Raw genomic sequence first — 19,267 nt, forward strand, 5'->3', positions numbered from 1 at the left:
ACGAATTGAAGAAACTTAAAGTTCGCAATAAGGGCTTTGTTTAACCACGAAACACCTACATATAAATACGATTCGAAATTTAAAATATTCATTTTAAGTATCGAAATTAGTGAAAGTCTCATACGAAATGTACATGACCGATAAACCCAACATAGGGTAGTGAAAGGTAGTTTTTGCATTCGATTGAATTTATGATGAACTGATTTAAATATCTTAGTATCCGTTAACTTTTAATGCAAGTGTGTGCACCTTGCATAATAATGTTTTTCTTCAGATGTCAAGATCCATATACATAACGTCGCTGTAGATTGATAACCTCGTATGTCCAGAGAACCATACATTACAGGAAACGAAAAAAATGTTTAATTTCGTCAATGTTCAGTTAAAATATTGTTTTGTATTTTTGGTCATAGTTATTAATGGTAAAAAGGACTTATTTATTAATAAGATAAATAAGTCTTTACTTCATGATTATACCAGTTAAATGACATAAGAGTCTAAGAATAAAAAACTAATGGTTTTTTGACATACGAGGATATCATTCAGTGACGATAAGTCATTTAGAAAGTATAGGTAAAAGTTTAAACTCTTGTCGATTAACTAGAAAACTAAGATGGATTTAATTTGACCTTCGTAGATAACCATAATGAATAGAAAATGTTTAATTGCGATAACAGATACAAAGTTTTTCTAAATACGAATAGATAGAATATACCTATTAATTAATTACAAAAACTGAATTCACTTGTTTATTTTTTTTTAAATTAATAACTAGCTTCCCTGGCGAACTTCGTTTCGCTACCATAGAGACTACTCTTTTCTGAAATAAAAACCTAGGCATTAAATTTTTCAATTTTCTTTTTATATTTTTTATAATTTTTCTCTGAATAGAACTTTCTCAGAGTTCAAGAAATTTTAAAAAATACTCGAATTGGTCAATTGTGTGCCTTTGTCGTTCTTAAGTTTCAATCAAAGATATAGCTATGTAAGCGAGACGTTTATTGTTAAAAAGCTATATATGCTATAGCCACGAAACCATCCTTTGTGGTGTAATTTTTAGATAAACTACCTATCGCGTATAGAAGGTATCAAGCAAGCGAAATATTATTTGTAACCACGCCTAATATACCTACTCTTTCTTATCTGGAAACCGCAATACATTAGCATATTGTAGCATAAAAAAATTACATGGAATTGGTAATTGTTTGATGAAATACTACATTATATCACCTTTATTTTGTCTACGCATGTATAAGAGAATATTAAAAACAATATTATTTAATCAAACATTATGATTTGTTAAACTCTTAACTTTATGTGGCCCGAAAAACTAAATAACGACCGTGCATCGTTGGCACGGGAGCCGCATATTAAGAATACCGTGGAGTGTGAAGCGCATCGATAGGTCGTAGCCAACTAGCTTAATTAGCCGTTAAATTAACAGCCTAGCCTTTTAACTAAACGGCGCCGTTTAACTAGCGGCCTGAAAGATAATCAGCCGTAGCGTTTGTTACAACATTTAATAAACTGGCTGGCTAATGCTTTTGCCATTCGTACAATAGAGTCATTATTTGGCAGAAATAAAAAAGATGAAACATATGATATAAAAAATATTTATTTTAATAATATAAAATAAATTTGCTTGAATCAAATTCACATTATTATTGTCACTACACTCTTCCCTTGTACTTGTTGTTTTTCATGAAACTTTGGAAAACACCATCAAAGTTGTGGTTTGCCGACGCCATATTGACAGTTTGAAGAATTTCGTTTCGAGTTTGAAAGTGGCAGAAAGTGGGATTAAATTTAAATTGACATTGAACAGGCTAGGATTTGAAATGTCAAAATCCAAGTCATTTGCCTATCTGTTTAATCAACTGGCTAAACATCTTTCAGGCCGCTAGTTAAACGGCACCGTTTAGTTAAACGGCTAGGCTGTTAACTGAACAGCTAATTAAGTTAGTTGGCTGCGACAGATACATCGATCTAAGCGCCGCATACGCACTCGCCTGTCTACCATATGCCACAACAAATTATCTCATATTTCGGCCATACAATGCGTAGGGGCGATGAGAACTTGGAGAAACGGATCGTTGTTGGTAACATAGAAGGCAAAAGATCACGTGGCACTACCCAGATGATCGATCAAGCGAAAGTCTCGTCGTCCTCAAAACTGTACACTGTAATAAGAGACGCATTGGACAGAATGCGGTGGAAACTGATTGTCCGGTCGAGATTTTTCCTTGCTGACCACGATGCTCAAACTATACTTAATTTTACAAACGGAAGACACATTGAAAATCTATACGGTAGAATTTATCAAAACTAAAATTGCAGATTCGTACTAAACTTTTCGTTTTTGTGTATAGTAAGGACTAGATGTTATATGTATGTAGTTTTATGTGCAAAGTTAAAACCAATATTTCTAAAACATTCACACACAAAGGTGTCTAAAACGCTAACTACTTGACAACTATACATACAGAATATATAGATACTGATGAATTGTTTACCAATGTGGTTAGTGTTATCACTGATAAAATTAATGTAACCACTACTTTTACCACTACAGATATTGCTTGGCTATTAATTGTGACTAGATATATTTTATCAGGGTTATAAAACTAGATGGAACTTAAAGTACATAATAATCTCCTAATTTATTCAGATTTTATGTGACTGAAAACTGAAGTATGTAAAAAAACAATATTTCACTTTTTTCGCCTGTCTCACGTTTGTGCTCGTCGTTTAATGGTCCTGTTAACAGATTGTGTCGGATTTACAATAGAACTGTGATAAATTGTTTCGGTGGACATTTTCAGCAACTCCATAGAGACTTTCGCTATGTCGTTATAGAAACTTTGCTGTGTTAATTTATTTGCTATTATTGTTGTTTACTTTATTCCTACATAATTATGAATTTACATGTTTATTCGCGGATTCTTGGCAGACCCATGCGACTTCTTCAAGTGTCCCCCTATCTTTGTGTGCTGCAATATTGCGGAACTACTCGATTGTGAGAAAGTTGTATGGATCTGGTTAGCGCTGCGCTTTCTTAAGTTCTGATGTTATTTTCACACATGCATATCATTTCTATAACATGTTTGAGTGCAAAAATAAAATAAAGATAGAAACAAATTATTTCAAATTATTATTATCTGCATCAATTGCGTATGAAAAGCGCCGCATGTTTTGGCGTATTTTTGGCATATGTTCAGTTTACACTCAACTAATCACTCTACTCTGTCTTTTGTTTTGTCTTTTTCCGTAAATAAAAGAGCTCTCAGGCCATTAAATATTAAAATACTTGGGTCATGAATGAATGAAAGGAGCAGAAGTAGTGAACGCTTATATATTATTTAAATAAAGAATTATATAGACTAAATAACAAAAATAATTGTTGTTTTTCAGTTTTTCGCATTTAGCTCAATTGTCGAAAATATAATTATCGACGATTAAACTGTTTTCTCAAGCGAAAATAACCTTCTTTTACAATTTTACCGCTTGCGCTAAAGTTATTAACACCATTACTAATTTATTTATAACTTTAAAATAACTGAGAGTATTCCAGCGGCTTCGTGCCAAAAATATCACAAGTTAAGCTAAAATTGGATTGCGAATCCTCGTTCTTAATTGTATCAATGGTTTATATTGAGTTATTTTTTTTTTATATTAACACTCAGTAAAAGCAATATATAATATTAATTATAATATGAGATATTGGTCTGAGAGCGACATTCATTACCAATGAGTTCGACTCTTTAGCGGTTTTATTTACGTTTTAAATAAACTTTTTAGACTTAAGGCAGACAAGTACACATTGGTTAGACAGGAAAACATTGACATACTTTACTTTTATTAAGTCAACGAGTTTATTCGTGTCCTTCCTCGGTATAAATAATTGTAACGCCACATCGCGCTCAGTTGACCATACGAAGACTGTTTTTATAAAATAAATTCCATACATAGACTGAGACCAGACCTCGATCTAAATTAAATAGCCTAATAACCTAATCCCTGATATATTTTATAGTGCAATTCCCTGATTATTTTTAGCTTAGGATGATTTTTTCTTGGTCAGTATATAAAGTCTTAATAAGTTGTAAATAACAAACATAACTATTAATAAAGCATTTCACTAACTTTATTTTTAAACTTTTGGTTAAATTATTTATTATAAATCCAAAAGTGCCAAAATTAAAAATTGTGACGGATATGCGCAGATTGTCAGATGCGCCTGAAGACTGGGATCAGCCTGACGCGAAACGTCGTCGTGTCGATTCCGATGTTAAGGTCGAGTGTGACGACGCGAATGATGCGTACTCTTTCGCACCGCCGGTGGCGCCCGCAACTGCGCCCGCTCCGCTGGACGCCGGGTCCGCCACTCTGCCCTCGCCTGCGTACGTTTCAATTTAATACGTTTTCTTCAGGACTGTGTACACAACGTTGAAGTGACTTCGATCGCTTAGAATGCTGCATCCATAGCACTTCAAATTCATCCACCTACGTAGTTCGTACTAATGAATGATCATTTACATAATTAGTTGAACTAAAACACTTGATGTTCACTTGCATAGTACCATTAATTACCATTACCTTATTTAAAGTAGTTTACCTAGATCCGTATATTGGATATTTTGTACTTTACAGCAAACTTAGTCAAACACTATATTGTGAATCATTTAATATTTGTCCAAAAATCAGGTATATCCAAAAGTCTATGTTCAAAATACTAACTACTTGTATTAGTATATAACATACAGTAAATAACAAACCCATATTTTTTAATGTTTCGCCTGACTTATTATAATATTTTTTTTCAGGATACGAGCTGGGTGCAGTATATCTAGTCCAACAATATCAGAATCACCGAGTAGATTTCAAGAACCGTCATACAGATCTTGCGGAAAGGTGGGCACGTCTGGTAAGCTTGCCAGCAAGTACGCCACAGGGGGCAAGCTATCTGGTAAGCTGGGGGGCAAATACGGGGGTAAACTGGCGCAGGCTCTCGCCAGAAGAAGAGCTCTTGCGATGACGCATGCCGGGCCACCTGGTTTAGCCGCGCCACTTTCGAGCAAGTCCAAAGATGGCACAGTGGAGTTACAGATACTGTGCCAGCCCGAATCGCAACACAGAGCGAGGTGAATATTAAAACCCTTAAAACCTCGAGTCGCATATAAAATTATCCATGATACTGAATATTATTCCTTTATCGAAAATTTCTGAACAAAGAAATGTATCGCTAAAGCCTAAATGTTGTTAATATAACAATTTTGCCTGATAGAAATGCAAAGCCGACTACTTCTTCCATGTACGAATTATTCTGTTGGAAGTTTACGGACAGATTTAAGTACGACTCGTTCCGCGTTAATCATACTGTGGAGTGGCAATATAATTTTTTGACTCCTTATTAATTCCAGATATCAGACTGAGGGAAGTAGAGGGGCTGTGAAGGACAACTCCGGTAATGGTTTCCCAATAGTGAAGCTAGTTGGTTATGATAAGCCAGCAGTTTTACAGGTAATAATTTTTCCTTATAGTCGTAGACTCTATTTTAACAATCTGCCTTGATCTCCTAGTTTACCAAAAAATCGGTTCTCTGTAAACCAACTTTTACTGACGATAGTTGAACGTGACAACGTCTTAAGAAATTATTGATGGAATGGTTGCATTTTTCAAAAGAAAATTTAAATTTTATTTGTTTTATAGGTATTTTGTGTGGATATAGAGAAGGAGGTAAATGGAAATCACTATTGAATTGATCAAGTGACCTTTATTTGTACGCATAAATACAATCATGTCAATTTTAAATGGAACGCCTCAGAGCGAGGTAACGCCGCATGAGTCATGTTTTTTCGTGCGTGCAGCCGGCTCCATCGAATTATAAGACGTTGTCACGTCAAACACTCAACTGAATATTTAAAATTCTCAAGACTATTATAAACACTATTAAACATTTAACTATAACAAACCATTCTCAAATTTTAAATAGTTTTTTATATATTCAATAATAATAATTTATTTGCAAAAATATGCTACAAAAATGTTACGGTCTAAAGCTCGAATATTCTGCCAGTTTGTCCTAAAAAGTAGAATAGAAGTTACAATTACATTATAGTCAATTCTTATATTACTTTATCACTACATCATCACGTTAATATATTATTACGATATGAAATTAATATTTATTATAATATTTCACGCAAATAATCATTGATTGAATAATATTTTTTTTTCCAAAAGGTAGTAGGTTTCCTACATTAAGTCGATTTTTAAAAACTCTAGAGATTTTAATTCTTTAACATGGATATATGTTCTTAATTACCTTGGTGTTATGAATTATTAACATAGAGAAAGTATATTTATACACAAACAATCCATTCGTTCTTGCCTCATAATTTTATAAGCCCAAAAAGCACTTTCGCTCAGGCTCGAACACAACACTCAAGCGACGATATCAGTCAGTATCATTTAATATCAATTATGTTATTATGCTAATTCATAGTGCTGTTAGTGACCGTGTGTCCCAATATAATTTTGAACAATTCGTTTCAAGGCCAAAGACGAGGAAGCACCTTGTTACAGCCTATCTTTTATTGCGAATGGTAATATGATTATAATACTGACAACATTATACATTTGTCGTTAGATGTACTTATTACTTGATATTACGAATGTATTGAAATAGGTTAAATACTAATTTTATTTATTTAATTATAAGTAATCTTACAGCTAACATACATGTTATAAAACAAAACACTTAGACAATACAGAAAGCCAAAACAGATTACATAGATAAACAATATATACGAAACAGAAAACAAATAAGTACATTAATAGACAAAACTATATAAAGAAAACTGAAATTTAACATTTAAAACAACAAATAATAGTTAATATTTCAAATCACTGCTTAAACAAAATCAGAGTCTTACCGCGGCTTCAAATACTATCTCACATCTTCTTTGGTGAGGTGGAAAATAGCAATATCCTCATAATTGGTGTCATTGTTAGATTAAACCCGAAACATTGGCGAATTATGCAGGTAATTCGAGTTCGTACGAGGCATATGGAACAATTTTGTGTGTCTTGTCTAATAAGGAGGAGGAAATTTTTTTTTTTTAGTTACAACTTTACTCCATTATAGATTTTTCCGTCCTACACAAAAATATTTATTCTGTAGTTCGTAGTACTAAATTTGATAAAAATATTCCAAAGAAAACCTGGTTCTCAACGGACGATTCAATAATAAGAAATATCGCGATAATTAAGTGTGAAATTTAGTTGTCAAAATTCTTATCAATGAGGGTGTATCTTGTAAACATTAAAAACTACAATTTATCGTTTTTAATTAAATTTCTGATAATTTATTACAGGTATTTATCGGCACAGACACAGGCCGAGTGGCGCCACACATGTTTTACCAGGCGTGTCGAGTGTCAGGCAAAAATTCAACTCCATGTAAGGAGAGAAAGGAAGATGGTACCGTCGTCATAGAAATCGACCTGGAACCACCCAAGAACTGGCAGGTCACCTGTGACTGTGTCGGGATTTTGAAGGTACGTTTCTATGCTTAAAATAATCAGGATTTATCACAAGAATATTATAGAATATTCTTTACCAGATTTGGACATTGTACTAATCATACACTGAATATTGCTGAAAGAAAACGAAAATAATATTTAATTTTGTATATTTAGCGTGACAAATAAAACATATTTATCCTTCAGATATTCTGTGAGAGATTTGATAACTTTATTCATAAAAATATTCGAGACATTTACCTTGACCGAATTCATAAATTCATTGATGTAGAAGTTTGGCAACTTCACTTGAACAAAGTCCTCAATGTCGCAAAAAATATTCGTGTTGAATAATTTTGTAAATTTGTTTGTTTCTTCAGTAAAAAGGTTTAGGGGGCGTCCATAAATTACGTGAGTTGTTTAAGAGGGGGTCTCGGCAAATATCACGCAATTTTTTTTCTGATTGAAAAAAAAAATTTAGGAAAACGGTTGACCCAAAAGGCCATCTCTGCAACTTCCCGCTAACTCCATACCTAAACGCTCAACTTTTCACTTATTTAGTTTTAGTCGTAAATAAAAGCACGAAGCAATTTTTTTTTCTTTTTCAACGAGTTTACGTAAGAAACCCACATTTTGAAAAATCTCACGTGAGATTGGGGGTTGGGGGAGGGGGTTGAATAAAATCTCACGACATCTCACCAGGGGGGGAGGGAGTCACAGAAAATTTGAAAAAAAAACACCTCACGTAATTTGTGGACGCCCCCTATTATTAGTTTTATAATTTTAATATGGTTATTGTTATGTTGCTTTATAAAGAAATCTTACATAATGAATCTTTACCCACTATGTTTATTATTTAATAATTTTATCTAACAAAATCATAGCCTATACAAATTTTAAACTACAAAGCCACGCGAACGTTAGATAAGCAATCGGACGTTAATATAGTAGCATCGCCCTTTGTCCCCAATCTTCGTCTTGCACTATCTAGGGTCAATGTGCCGATTACTGGAGCACACATATCATGACAATAGACAGCCCTCGGAACTATTATCATTTTCCTGTTGCAACTTCTAGCTACTTTGCCCTTTGAATGATTTTTGTTCAACCATATCATGCGATCTTTAAATCATCAGATTTAAAGATCGCATGATATGGTTCTCTCTTTTGGCTCTATTCCAGCGTATTGGGGAGCGTTCAAGTATTACGTAACGCTATTTTTGGAGATTATTGACCCCCCCCCCCCATGTAACTGGCCGTAACGTTTTTCAGTATCCAAGTACAGTAGGTGTACCCAAGTATAGTAAAACGTTTCGTGACCACCTAGTAACTCTTTAGTTATGTGGTGTAAGTCGAAAAAAATATGAACAAAAACGCGTAATTTAATCCCCGCCCCGCATCGTAACGTTTCACAAAAGGAAACCCCCCCCCCCCTTTCCCAAAATACGTTACGTAATACTTGAATAATTAATTTCGCTTATCTTATTTAATATGAAGCTTTCCGTATAAATATTTAGGCTAAAAATTATTTATAAAATGCAAGTGTAATACAAATTACATGTTTCTGTTTTTAGGAGCGTAATGTAGACGTAGAACACCGTTTTGGAGAATCTTTAGGAGGAGCGGGAGTTGGCGGCCCTCACGCAGCTCGAGGGAAGAAAAAATCCACCCGGTGTCGCATGGTCTTCCGAACTGAAATAGTTGATGCTGCTGGACGTTCTGAAACTTTGCAAGTGTGCTCTACTCAAATTATATGCAGTGAGTATGAAACTTGCTTCTTACACATTTTAACTAGATGCTAGCTTAGTATAAGATAAATCCAAATCCTGATAATTTTTGCACTAAAGTGACTTATTACTTTAATTTGTAATAGTTTAAACAAATTAGCTAGATCAAATCGTTATATTGATTTACACTAGGATCTTTTAGCATTTGATGCTTAAGAAAGATGTGATATTGCGGTTTGTAGAAGTAATCTTGTTAATTGATGTGGGACATAATTTTTTGCAAACAAACAATGTATTGCTGTGTCACGTTCTTATATTAGATAAATTTTTTAAAATTATAATTACTTTTAGAATTGTAAGTAAGTTAAGTTCGTCTCTTTATAATTTATCTTTGTATTTTTTATTAATTGCTACTTCGAAATTGAATGACGTACGTTACTATTTTACATGTTTGGTTGAAAATATTTTGGTTCTGGCTCGAGCCATTATGTATTTTTTGTTAACTAGAACCAAAGAAATAAAAAAATCTTTTCCTTCCAGCACAACCACCAGGAGTTCCAGAAGTGTGTCGAAAGTCGTTGGTATCATGTCCGGCGTCGGGAGGTTTGGAGTTATATCTCCTGGGTAAGAACTTTCTGAAGGAAACACGAGTGGTCTTTAGAGGGGTCCATGAGGGCAGAACCTGGGAAGAGGAAGTGGTACCTGACAAAGAATTTTTGCAGCAGGTCAGTACTTAGAATGTTTAATTATATTATTAACTTTTTAATTTAGTTTACTTGTTTGTGGTGATTTTAGACTGATTCTACCAGAATTTTTATAAAAAATCTATGCATTGAACTACCATTCCATATGGTGATAGTGCCATCCCCAAGTACAACTTACACAAAATTAATCAAAATAATCTACATACATTTATCAAAGTCATATTATTAGGTTGGAAATCTCTCTTGCTTTTTTCCCTTAGTATCTGCTCCTCATTTTTATATCAATGAAACATCTATAACTATCTATGGATTCTGAGATCGTTAGACTATCCAGATATAAACTCTCAAGTCACATAGAAATTACACTAGCCAAATTGGATTTCGAATCTACAGAGAGGCATTACTACATATCTTACATATCTTGGTATCACAGACACAGTGCACGATCATAACAACTTTCAGCTACACTCTCAAATACATGCGCAAACACACCCACTCATTCACTTAATTTATAACACATTTTTTTTTAAATTATTATCTGTTTTAAACATGTACCACGTAATAATTGTTTTCTAGTTACCCACAACACAGGGCCTTCCTAGTGTGGGGACTAGTGGTATATGAATTCTGTCACAACCCTTTTGTCATAAATAAAGTTATTATTTATTATTATTACTAGTAGACTCGGCCATGCGTTGCTGTGGCTAAGATTTTTGTTATATTACATAGTAGTAAACTATTCACTAGAAACGGCAGGAGAACACCAATCCACCATGCTTTTTTGGTAGTTATGCCATTAAATTGTAGCTTATGTGAAACGTTGGTATTTATTTTGATAAGGATCAATACCTAGGTACGAATAAATAGCCTTTTCTAGCGGTGGTATGTAATTTATAATTGTAATTTTAAATTGTAATTGTAATACATCATTTTGTTCTATCATTAATAGTTTTCGCAGCGCACGCGATTGAAGGAAGTTTTTTTTTACACCTTGGGTTAGATTATTCAAGTTTTAGTAAGCATCCCTAATTTTTTTGAAAATTAACCATAGCCTATGTCACTCGTAAATAGTGTAGCTTGCCAACGGTGAAAGAATTTTTGAAATCGGTCCAGTAGTTTCGGAGCCTATTCATTTCAAACAAACAAAAAATCAAATATTTCCTCTTTATAATATTAGTATAGATTACTATAATTACGTATAAAACTCGGGCGTATAAATCTTATAATTGCACAATCTCTTTCAGACGCACTTAGTTTGCTGCGTCCCGCCATTCGCCAGGCCTGAAATAACCGAGTCCGTAGGTGTACAAGTGTTTGTACGATCTGGGGGCAAAACCTCCGAACCTCACTCATTCCTCTACACGCCACCCTCACTCGAGACAGGTCCGGCGCACAGCACGCGACACCATGCGCACGCGCACACAGGTATGTCTCAACTCTCATTTGTTACGCAACCACTGAAGATCGTGCATTTTTTTAAAGTTACAATTATAAAACAATAACACTTGTACTTCATTTGTTCATAATTATAGAAATGCCCAATCTTCATGTATATGTATGCCAACGAAACCTTAATAATCGTTGTATATGATTGTAATATGTTGCATGATTACTAACAATATGTTGCTTCCGTCGAATGATGATTATTGCTGTGTAATAATTGTTTTATAAAAATGCAAAATACTAACAGATTAAGCAACGCTTTCTGAATAAAATATCGTTTTTATTTGTTCTTTAAGAATATCAAAGAATTAAGATATACTAAATGCTTGTTTAATATCAATGGAGCTTCATAACTCAGCATTCTTATACTCATAATTATTATGAATAAATCATCTTACTAATTGAAGTTTAATGTGAATCCATATCCAATGATATCTTAAATGAAAATATTGTATAAGAAAGCTTTGTGAACGTACGTACAAGCAATTAAATTAGAATTATTGAATGTTTTTAAACACTTGTATCATAATAACGTGGGGTCTTTTTGCAAATATATTGCTTATACGTATGGAACGCAATAGCGTGTATAAACATTAATTGCTTTGAAATGTCGTTAGCTTGTCATCTGTGCATGTAATTGTATAAGATAACTTACAGTTCTAGTTATAGTATTGAAAGAAATGACTGATGCGTATATGCGTACTATTTCTTTCTGCTCTGTTCAAGCTAGGTCTGTCTAGGTAGCGAGCTCGCCTGCTGCCCGCCGGCGCCGCCCAAGTCTCTATGGTACTGACACACCCACAACGACACACTCTCGTACTGACTCACTCCACACTTACACTCATCGTATATTACTCAACATACTTTGACGGCTTGATCTGAATGACAAGCAATGAGATGTACAGACAGAATCGATAAGATACATCCCAGAGGAATCGAATAGATGTATCAGATTTATTAGCTCTGTGTAAAACAGTTCTAATTGTCTTTTATTGAAGTTATACTTCTTTAGGCGCGTTATGAAAAATTGATGAGAGTGAAATCTTACGATGCGCGCGCACCGTGACACAAAATTATCAGAATGAAATTGCCCACGGAAGATGCTACGGCATTGGAGATAATGTAAAAACAACATTCGAATAATAATAGAATTTATGTTACACTTAATGTAAGAGAATAATAATAAATATTTATTTATTTAATTTTTCAAAGGTAAACTTAACTTTATTGACTATAATGACTCCTTTTCCAGTCTTTGATTATTTATTGTAATTAATTATTCATGCAATCAAAAACTATTTTTAATAATGCCAAAGAAGTATAACTTCTTACGCGCGTACATAAGTACACGCACCCTTTTTTCTTAATAATAATAAAGTGAACGTTTTCATAAATTTCATATTATAAAGTAAAATTAAGTGTTTGTAGAGACTGTTTTGGATTTACATAATACACTTACAAATGTTACTTACCACAATTTTACTACACACACAACTCCTACACAAGAAATACAAAACAAGAATTGTACACTGACAGTTCAGCCCCCATACACCCCCGATGTAGATTTAGTTCGCGCCTTACAAATTCGGAACGTTTTGTATCCATTGCAGTCTAAATGTTATTTTCCTTAAGCGTACAGGAACCTTCAAGGTTAAGAAGCGGTCAATATGTAAGTGTTACTAAAGATATAATGTGTATTCAGTTTATGAATTACTCGTTAGATTTTCCCACAATCTGAACGTAATTTAAAGCTATACAATTTTAATTAAAAAAATTGATTGTTTATTGAATTAATAGGTATGAATATCAAGGGTGAGCATTTTTGATAAAGATTACAAGTAATTGAATAAAACATCACTTATTGACTGCAATGGATACTGTAAACGTTAAGGCGTGGGTCGTGTGCAACGCTAAGGGTGCAAGAATAATCGTGCTCTCTCTCTCTCAGGAGACGATCGCGAAGCTCGGCCTGTGGCCTGGTGGGGCGGAGGCATAGGAATGGGGCTCATGCCGCCCCCTGCGCCACCCAATCGCCGACCATCCATCATAGTGCCCGATCCTCATTCGCCCTTAGGACTGAAAAGCGAGGTGAGTTGTCTTCCATTTCTTCACAAATTCAAATTAATTAAGACTTACCATATGTAGCTTATTTTTGAGATTTTTACCGGTCTGTATCCGTGTAGTAAGTAGGGGTTGGTTGTTGGTTGGGCGCAGGTGACGGATGAGTCCAGCCAGCAGTCGGAAGGAGAGGACAGGGACGAGACGGCTCCGGACGGACTCGCCGGGATGGACCTGCGGCTGAAGCCAGAGAACATCGCTACGGCCGGGCCACCCCAGGTCTGTGCCCAATAACCGTACTTACCGCTTCTCTCTAATTGATTAGCGAAACATTATGTTGGATGCACGCTTTCTACTTTCATTCCGAATGATATTCATCTCGTTATGTAATCACGAATTTATGGAAATTCTAATCCTATTTTAATAGCATGTCTTTAAAGCAGGTTGGATTCGTCAGCGGCTTCGACTCCATAAAGCTATCACCCTCCAACAATTCACAAAGCGAACCTCAATCGTCTATCACATCTTTCTCGCAGCAACTCGCCGCCATACAAAATCAAGTTCAGACTGACAAAATGGTGGAGTCTGTCACCGCCGCCATATTTAATTCTGACGGTGGCGGACAAATATACGGCGACCCACCGATCATGCCCATAGGTCAAATGAGTCAGATGCAGCAACTCATCTCCGCCAAGACTCAAATGGACCCGTTAGAATCCGAAATGAAGGTTTTAAATCCGGAAATGATGATGACCGACACGGGCATGCAAACGTCGGTGCTTCAATCGACTACCGAACAGAGGCTCATGGTTTACAATCAAGTGCAACAGAACAGGGAGGAGACTTACAATCCGTTCAGCGGAATGACCAAAATGGAAGCGTCCCAAATCGAGCAGCGGTTAGCGCAACAGAGCGCTCAGATGGAAGCCCTAGTGGAGGACGCGATGAAGGCGACGGCTGCCATTTTACCCTCTGACGCCGCCAAACTCGACGAATTCGTTAATTCCCGAGTGGAGGACCACCTCTCAGGTTCCGCCACTTCTCCGTCATCGGCGTCCCACGCGTCCGATATCCTCCTGAGCCCCAACGCCCCTATAGTCCAGCGGAACACTGGCTCCGACCTGCTCGCCCCCATGCCTCCCTCCTCCATCTCCCCCGACGTCATTCTCAACCCGCAGGTTTCTCCGAGCCTCCTCTGCGAAAACAATCAAAGGATCGTCATGCCCCCCGGCCCTACCCAAGAGGAGCTCATGATGATGCCCGACATACCCACCTCCGTCAAGACTCCTCCCTCTGCCGTGAAATCTATGATATTGAACGCAGCCGCCGAGATCTTGACATCGGATTCGGCGATGAACGCTCTTGTGAAGTCGGCCATAAGTACGGCTAATATATTTACAAACGAGAGCGTGGGCGGGAGTGGGGTGATGCCCACGACGGACGCGCAGCCTTCGGATGAGCCCCCGCCGGAGACCCCTCTCGATGCCATGTCGCAGGCTGTCAGTCAGGCGGTTACTCAGGCCGTTAGTCAGGCCGTCAGCCAGGCGGTGAGTCAAGCTGTGAGTCAGGAGATGACGGGCCCTGTCCAAGGGCTAACCGATATGAGCGACCATGACCTCCTATCTTATATTAACCCGTCGACTTTTGACCAGGGTGAGTACTACCACATGGACGTTTATTATAGCGAATAGATTAAATGTAGTTTTAAACAGATCAATTAAATTTCAGAATATGAAAAATAAGCTTTTACGCATATCGTCGACGCATTTTACCATAAACTTATATAAATATTTTTCATATTCCAAAAGAAATAATTACGTCTCACTAGTCAAAGTATTTGACAATTACTATAAATTTGATTGTAGCCAAATTAGGTAGTAGTTACTATACAATTAATAAACTTTACTACGATTATTTTATGATGTAAAACTTTAAGAGCCGTACCTAACCGGAACGCCAATGTTACTGACTAATTGCAATAAATACAAATAAGTTAAAATGAATTGAATACCAATGACTAGTAGTATACAAAGAAACAATGAAGTCCCGGTTTTGTAAAGCTATTGTTTAGTTAGATTGTGTTTTTTTCGTGTTTCTAAAATTAGATAATTTTATATTTACTGATTTAACTGTTTCAACCGCTGTTGTTTCAAGAGTACTTATTTACATTATTAAAGTTTGTGTTTTTGTGGTGTTGGATTTTTATAAGATACCAGTTAAGATAGATATTATTTATTCTTGTAACAACTGCAAAACGAATGACATACTAGATTAACTTAGTACTAAGACTGAGATAAGTAACATGGCGCCGTCTTTTGCAGTGTGAAGGAGGCTTCGCAGCAGTCGTTACTCACAGCTCGTAAAGCATTTCTCGTGACGTACCGAGGGCAGTTTTATGTGAATTAATAATTCACTGACGTGCGATGCCCTAACGTAATCTCTCAGTGCGTGCAACAAAATGATTCTCATATATTTAGGAGTATGAATTGGTGCGACGGCGTGTCAATTATCAAGAGTCAGTATTACAGGGCTATAAATTAATATGAGGAATCGTGACTCGGATGCGAATGTCAATTGAATCTTTGGTACTTACCGAGTGACCGAATGAACGAGGGATTTCATTCGTTCGTTGTTTGTCGGTGTCGATGCTCGTTGTTGCTATTAAAGTATGTATTTGTTGTAATTTGAGACATGAGATGTTGTATTTTGATAGTTAAATATTTCGAAGTTTATGTAAATAATAGATAGCTTTGTATTTATGTTATTTCTTCATATATCGATTGCTTGAAACCTGGTGTTTGATAAAAGGCATTCCGAATATCGATTAATGAATACAATTTAAATTTACGAGAAAAAATATAAAATGTTTTGCGCAATTTCTGACAATTCGATTAATAACACGAATTGGCTTTAAATTAGTTTATTGACAATGCACATAAAATAATGAAATGCGTTTTTATAAGATGTTATTGAGAATTAGTTAATTTTAAGCAAAAGTACTGATGTGTATAGAGCAAATGTTTAAATATATAATAAATGTTCATTTTTATAGCTATTGTCGAATGCTACATGTTAATTGTGCCATTATGTTACTCTAGGATACTACGTGTTAGGTTTATATGTGCGAATTATTTTGATGTCGAAGTTGTTTGGCCGACGTTAATTGCTTTTTGACAAAAACCAAATATTAAGTTATTCGATCAATCTTACGTCCTGAAACTACTTTTGAATTTTAATCTCTATTTGTATAGATAACTAGTATAATTTTTTATATTATAAATATACTGATGTACCTTTAAGTTTTGCGCAAGTTGAATAACTATAGTTTTTACGTATGTTGCTATGGTTTTGTATTGTTAATATAATATTTTTGGTGGTCTGTTGGGACACCTACATACACAGTTATTTTTTAAACCAGTACTAAGGTGACCTATAAGTACTATTTGTAATTTTAGTTATATTGCATTTTGTTGAACTGTATAACAGTAAATATTGTATTAAATAACACTACTATAACTTAACATTTTAAAGTAACATTTGTGATTTAAATATTTTTCATTGGTTTAATGATGTGCGGTAGCTAAGTTATGACAAAGCACTACTCAATGTTGCGAAGCTTACAGCTTTGCTGGTGACGGAAAATTGAGTTTTTATTTAAATATATTTTATATGTAGCATTCAATACATTTAAAATATAGGTACGGTAGATAACGGTGCCCAATAACTAAGGTATCTTTAACAAACAAATACTCATAATATTTGCCAAACTTCACAACTTTATTTTTAAATCGATTACCCAAAGAACAATAATATTAAATGATAGTTTATAAATATATTGGTTGGTCGAATAATTTATACCAATTTTGTCCTTTAAATTGTCTAGACAGGAACGTGCCTTTAAAAGAAGAGTATAGTGACTGCTTAACGCATTTATTTAATATTGAACAACATTCCGAATTTAACATTTGACAAATTGAATATTTTATTTTAAATACGTTGAGCATGTCGCATATATAAGCATATATAGCTATATTACAGGGACCATATGCATCACTACACAAAAATTCTACAAATTGCCAAAATTATATAGATTTTTAATCTTATAGATTTAAATATACGGAATTATATTTATTAATTTTACCTACCTATTGGGACGCGATAAATCAAATTTTTATGTATCCTTTAGAATATATTGGGCTTTCAACATATGTGGTATAAGAATTGTCTTCCCCTAAAAAAGGCACAAAACGACGCATTTATCAACGAAGTTAAGTTCTTGTTATTAGTATGAAAAAAGAGGTGTAATATTATTTTTAATTATAAACTATAAAATGCTACCACTCGGCATATTATTCGATGCAGAAAATTCTCCGTGGTAATAAACGACTTTAATATTGTTTATGTTGCGCCTGTTTCTTCATGTTGTCCATAGTAAAGGGGCGCGCACGCGCAGATCTCTAGTCGGTCGAAATATCAATGCAACTTGCCGGTGTTACAATCATGTATGTTATTTGTTTTGATGTAATTGATTAAATGTTATGGAAAATATCATGTTTTTTATTATTCATCTTAATCGTCTTTGATTAAATAACCTTTTGGTCCAAGAAATATTTTATTACGTACTAATGAAATTTGTAAGCTATCTTGATATTTTTTTTTTAATTTATTCTCAAAGTGAGCCTTGCTGAAAATATTATTATATTCTTCACCTTTTTCCGTTGCTATATTTGAAATAACTTCTAAATAATGAGTACAAATAAAAGTGAAAGAATAACATTTCTTATTGTTGATCACATTTTCGTCGATAAAAGTACAAATTTCATTGAAAGCTTTTTTATGCAGTTGTAAATTTTTGTGGTAATTTGTTTCCGGTTTGTTTTCAAATTTCCGTAATTTATTAAAGTAATTTTTTCGGCAAATGCGATGATTATATACCGTTTTCGAATTTTGTATTTTTTGGAAGGTTTCTGTCTCTTGGATAAATGTTTTATACTTTTCTAAGGATTTAATTAAGCCATCTCTATCCAATTCAGAAAGCGGTTGTCGTTGTCCTTGATATTTCTTAGAGTTTTTGTCACAAAAAATACAAATTTTTTTATTGAGCTCGGAATTATTATCAGCATCGATATCTACAAGTGTATTTGACGTATCAGTGACGTTGTCTTCATTATTATCACTAACATAAGCTTCTGGTATGGATGTACATGGCTGAAGTAGAGATGTCGATGGCTGGGGTTCTAATGTTGCTGGTTCAACTATAGATGTAGATGGATGGAGTGTTGTAGATGGTTCTGCTGTGTATGAATTGTCGGATAATAAATTGTCTGTAATAAAATGTTTAAAAAAAATATTTTATAAATTTTTGTTAATACTAAAAATCATTAGATTTATAATAGTAATGAAATGAGATGTTCATTAGGCCACAAAAACATGAAATAAAAATGTTCTTTATTCATTGGGAAAAAATAAACTATTAAAATTTATTAATTTTATGCCTATCACAAGAAATTTATTTTTACTTAAGCAAGAAGTAACTTTTGTTATATATGAAATATAAGTAAGTTGAAAAATTCTATTTTAAAATAACTTCCAACAGTTTTTGAGTGACCCTTAGAATACGAGCAGGTAGTTTTTATGTATGTATAGATGTCAGAGTTATTGTATTGAACTATACAGGTAAAATATAGAATAATGATAAAAGTATACTGAACATTTTATTATGTCAGTAAGAAAACTGATAAACTTAGTGCTGTAAATGCTTAATTTTATTTATCAGTATGTAATTCTTGAAAAATAAATAAATTCATACAAT

At 34.4% G+C, this 19,267-nt stretch overlaps 1 protein-coding gene across 6 annotated transcripts in view; it reads left to right on the forward strand.

Moving 5' to 3' along the window:
* The window catches only part of LOC125050841 (nuclear factor of activated T-cells 5), a 73,583-nt gene extending 55,580 nt beyond the window's left edge, over window positions 1-18,003 (forward strand). For 3 of the 6 annotated variants that reach the window (XM_047650889.1, XM_047650893.1, XM_047650891.1), the window contains 11 exons: window positions 4,224-4,400; window positions 4,824-5,141; window positions 5,421-5,520; window positions 7,377-7,559; window positions 9,098-9,281; window positions 9,791-9,975; window positions 11,199-11,379; window positions 13,346-13,485; window positions 13,612-13,734; window positions 13,896-15,108; window positions 15,777-18,003. In XM_047650889.1, coding sequence (XP_047506845.1) covers window positions 4,224-4,400; window positions 4,824-5,141; window positions 5,421-5,520; window positions 7,377-7,559; window positions 9,098-9,281; window positions 9,791-9,975; window positions 11,199-11,379; window positions 13,346-13,485; window positions 13,612-13,734; window positions 13,896-15,108; window positions 15,777-15,781 — 2,809 coding nt within the window. In that variant the 3' untranslated portion in view covers window positions 15,782-18,003. The remainder of the gene's footprint in view (window positions 1-4,223; window positions 4,401-4,823; window positions 5,142-5,420; window positions 5,521-7,376; window positions 7,560-9,097; window positions 9,282-9,790; window positions 9,976-11,198; window positions 11,380-13,345; window positions 13,486-13,611; window positions 13,735-13,895; window positions 15,109-15,776) is intronic. The other 3 variants (XM_047650892.1, XM_047650895.1, XM_047650890.1) reach the window with 2 other exon arrangements.
* The last annotated feature ends 1,264 nt before the right edge of the window (window positions 18,004-19,267 follow it).

The sequence above is a fragment of the Pieris napi genome, chromosome 7 (genome assembly GCF_905475465.1).
Source record: "Pieris napi chromosome 7, ilPieNapi1.2, whole genome shotgun sequence".
NCBI classification, from domain to species: Eukaryota; Metazoa; Arthropoda; class Insecta; order Lepidoptera; family Pieridae; genus Pieris; species Pieris napi.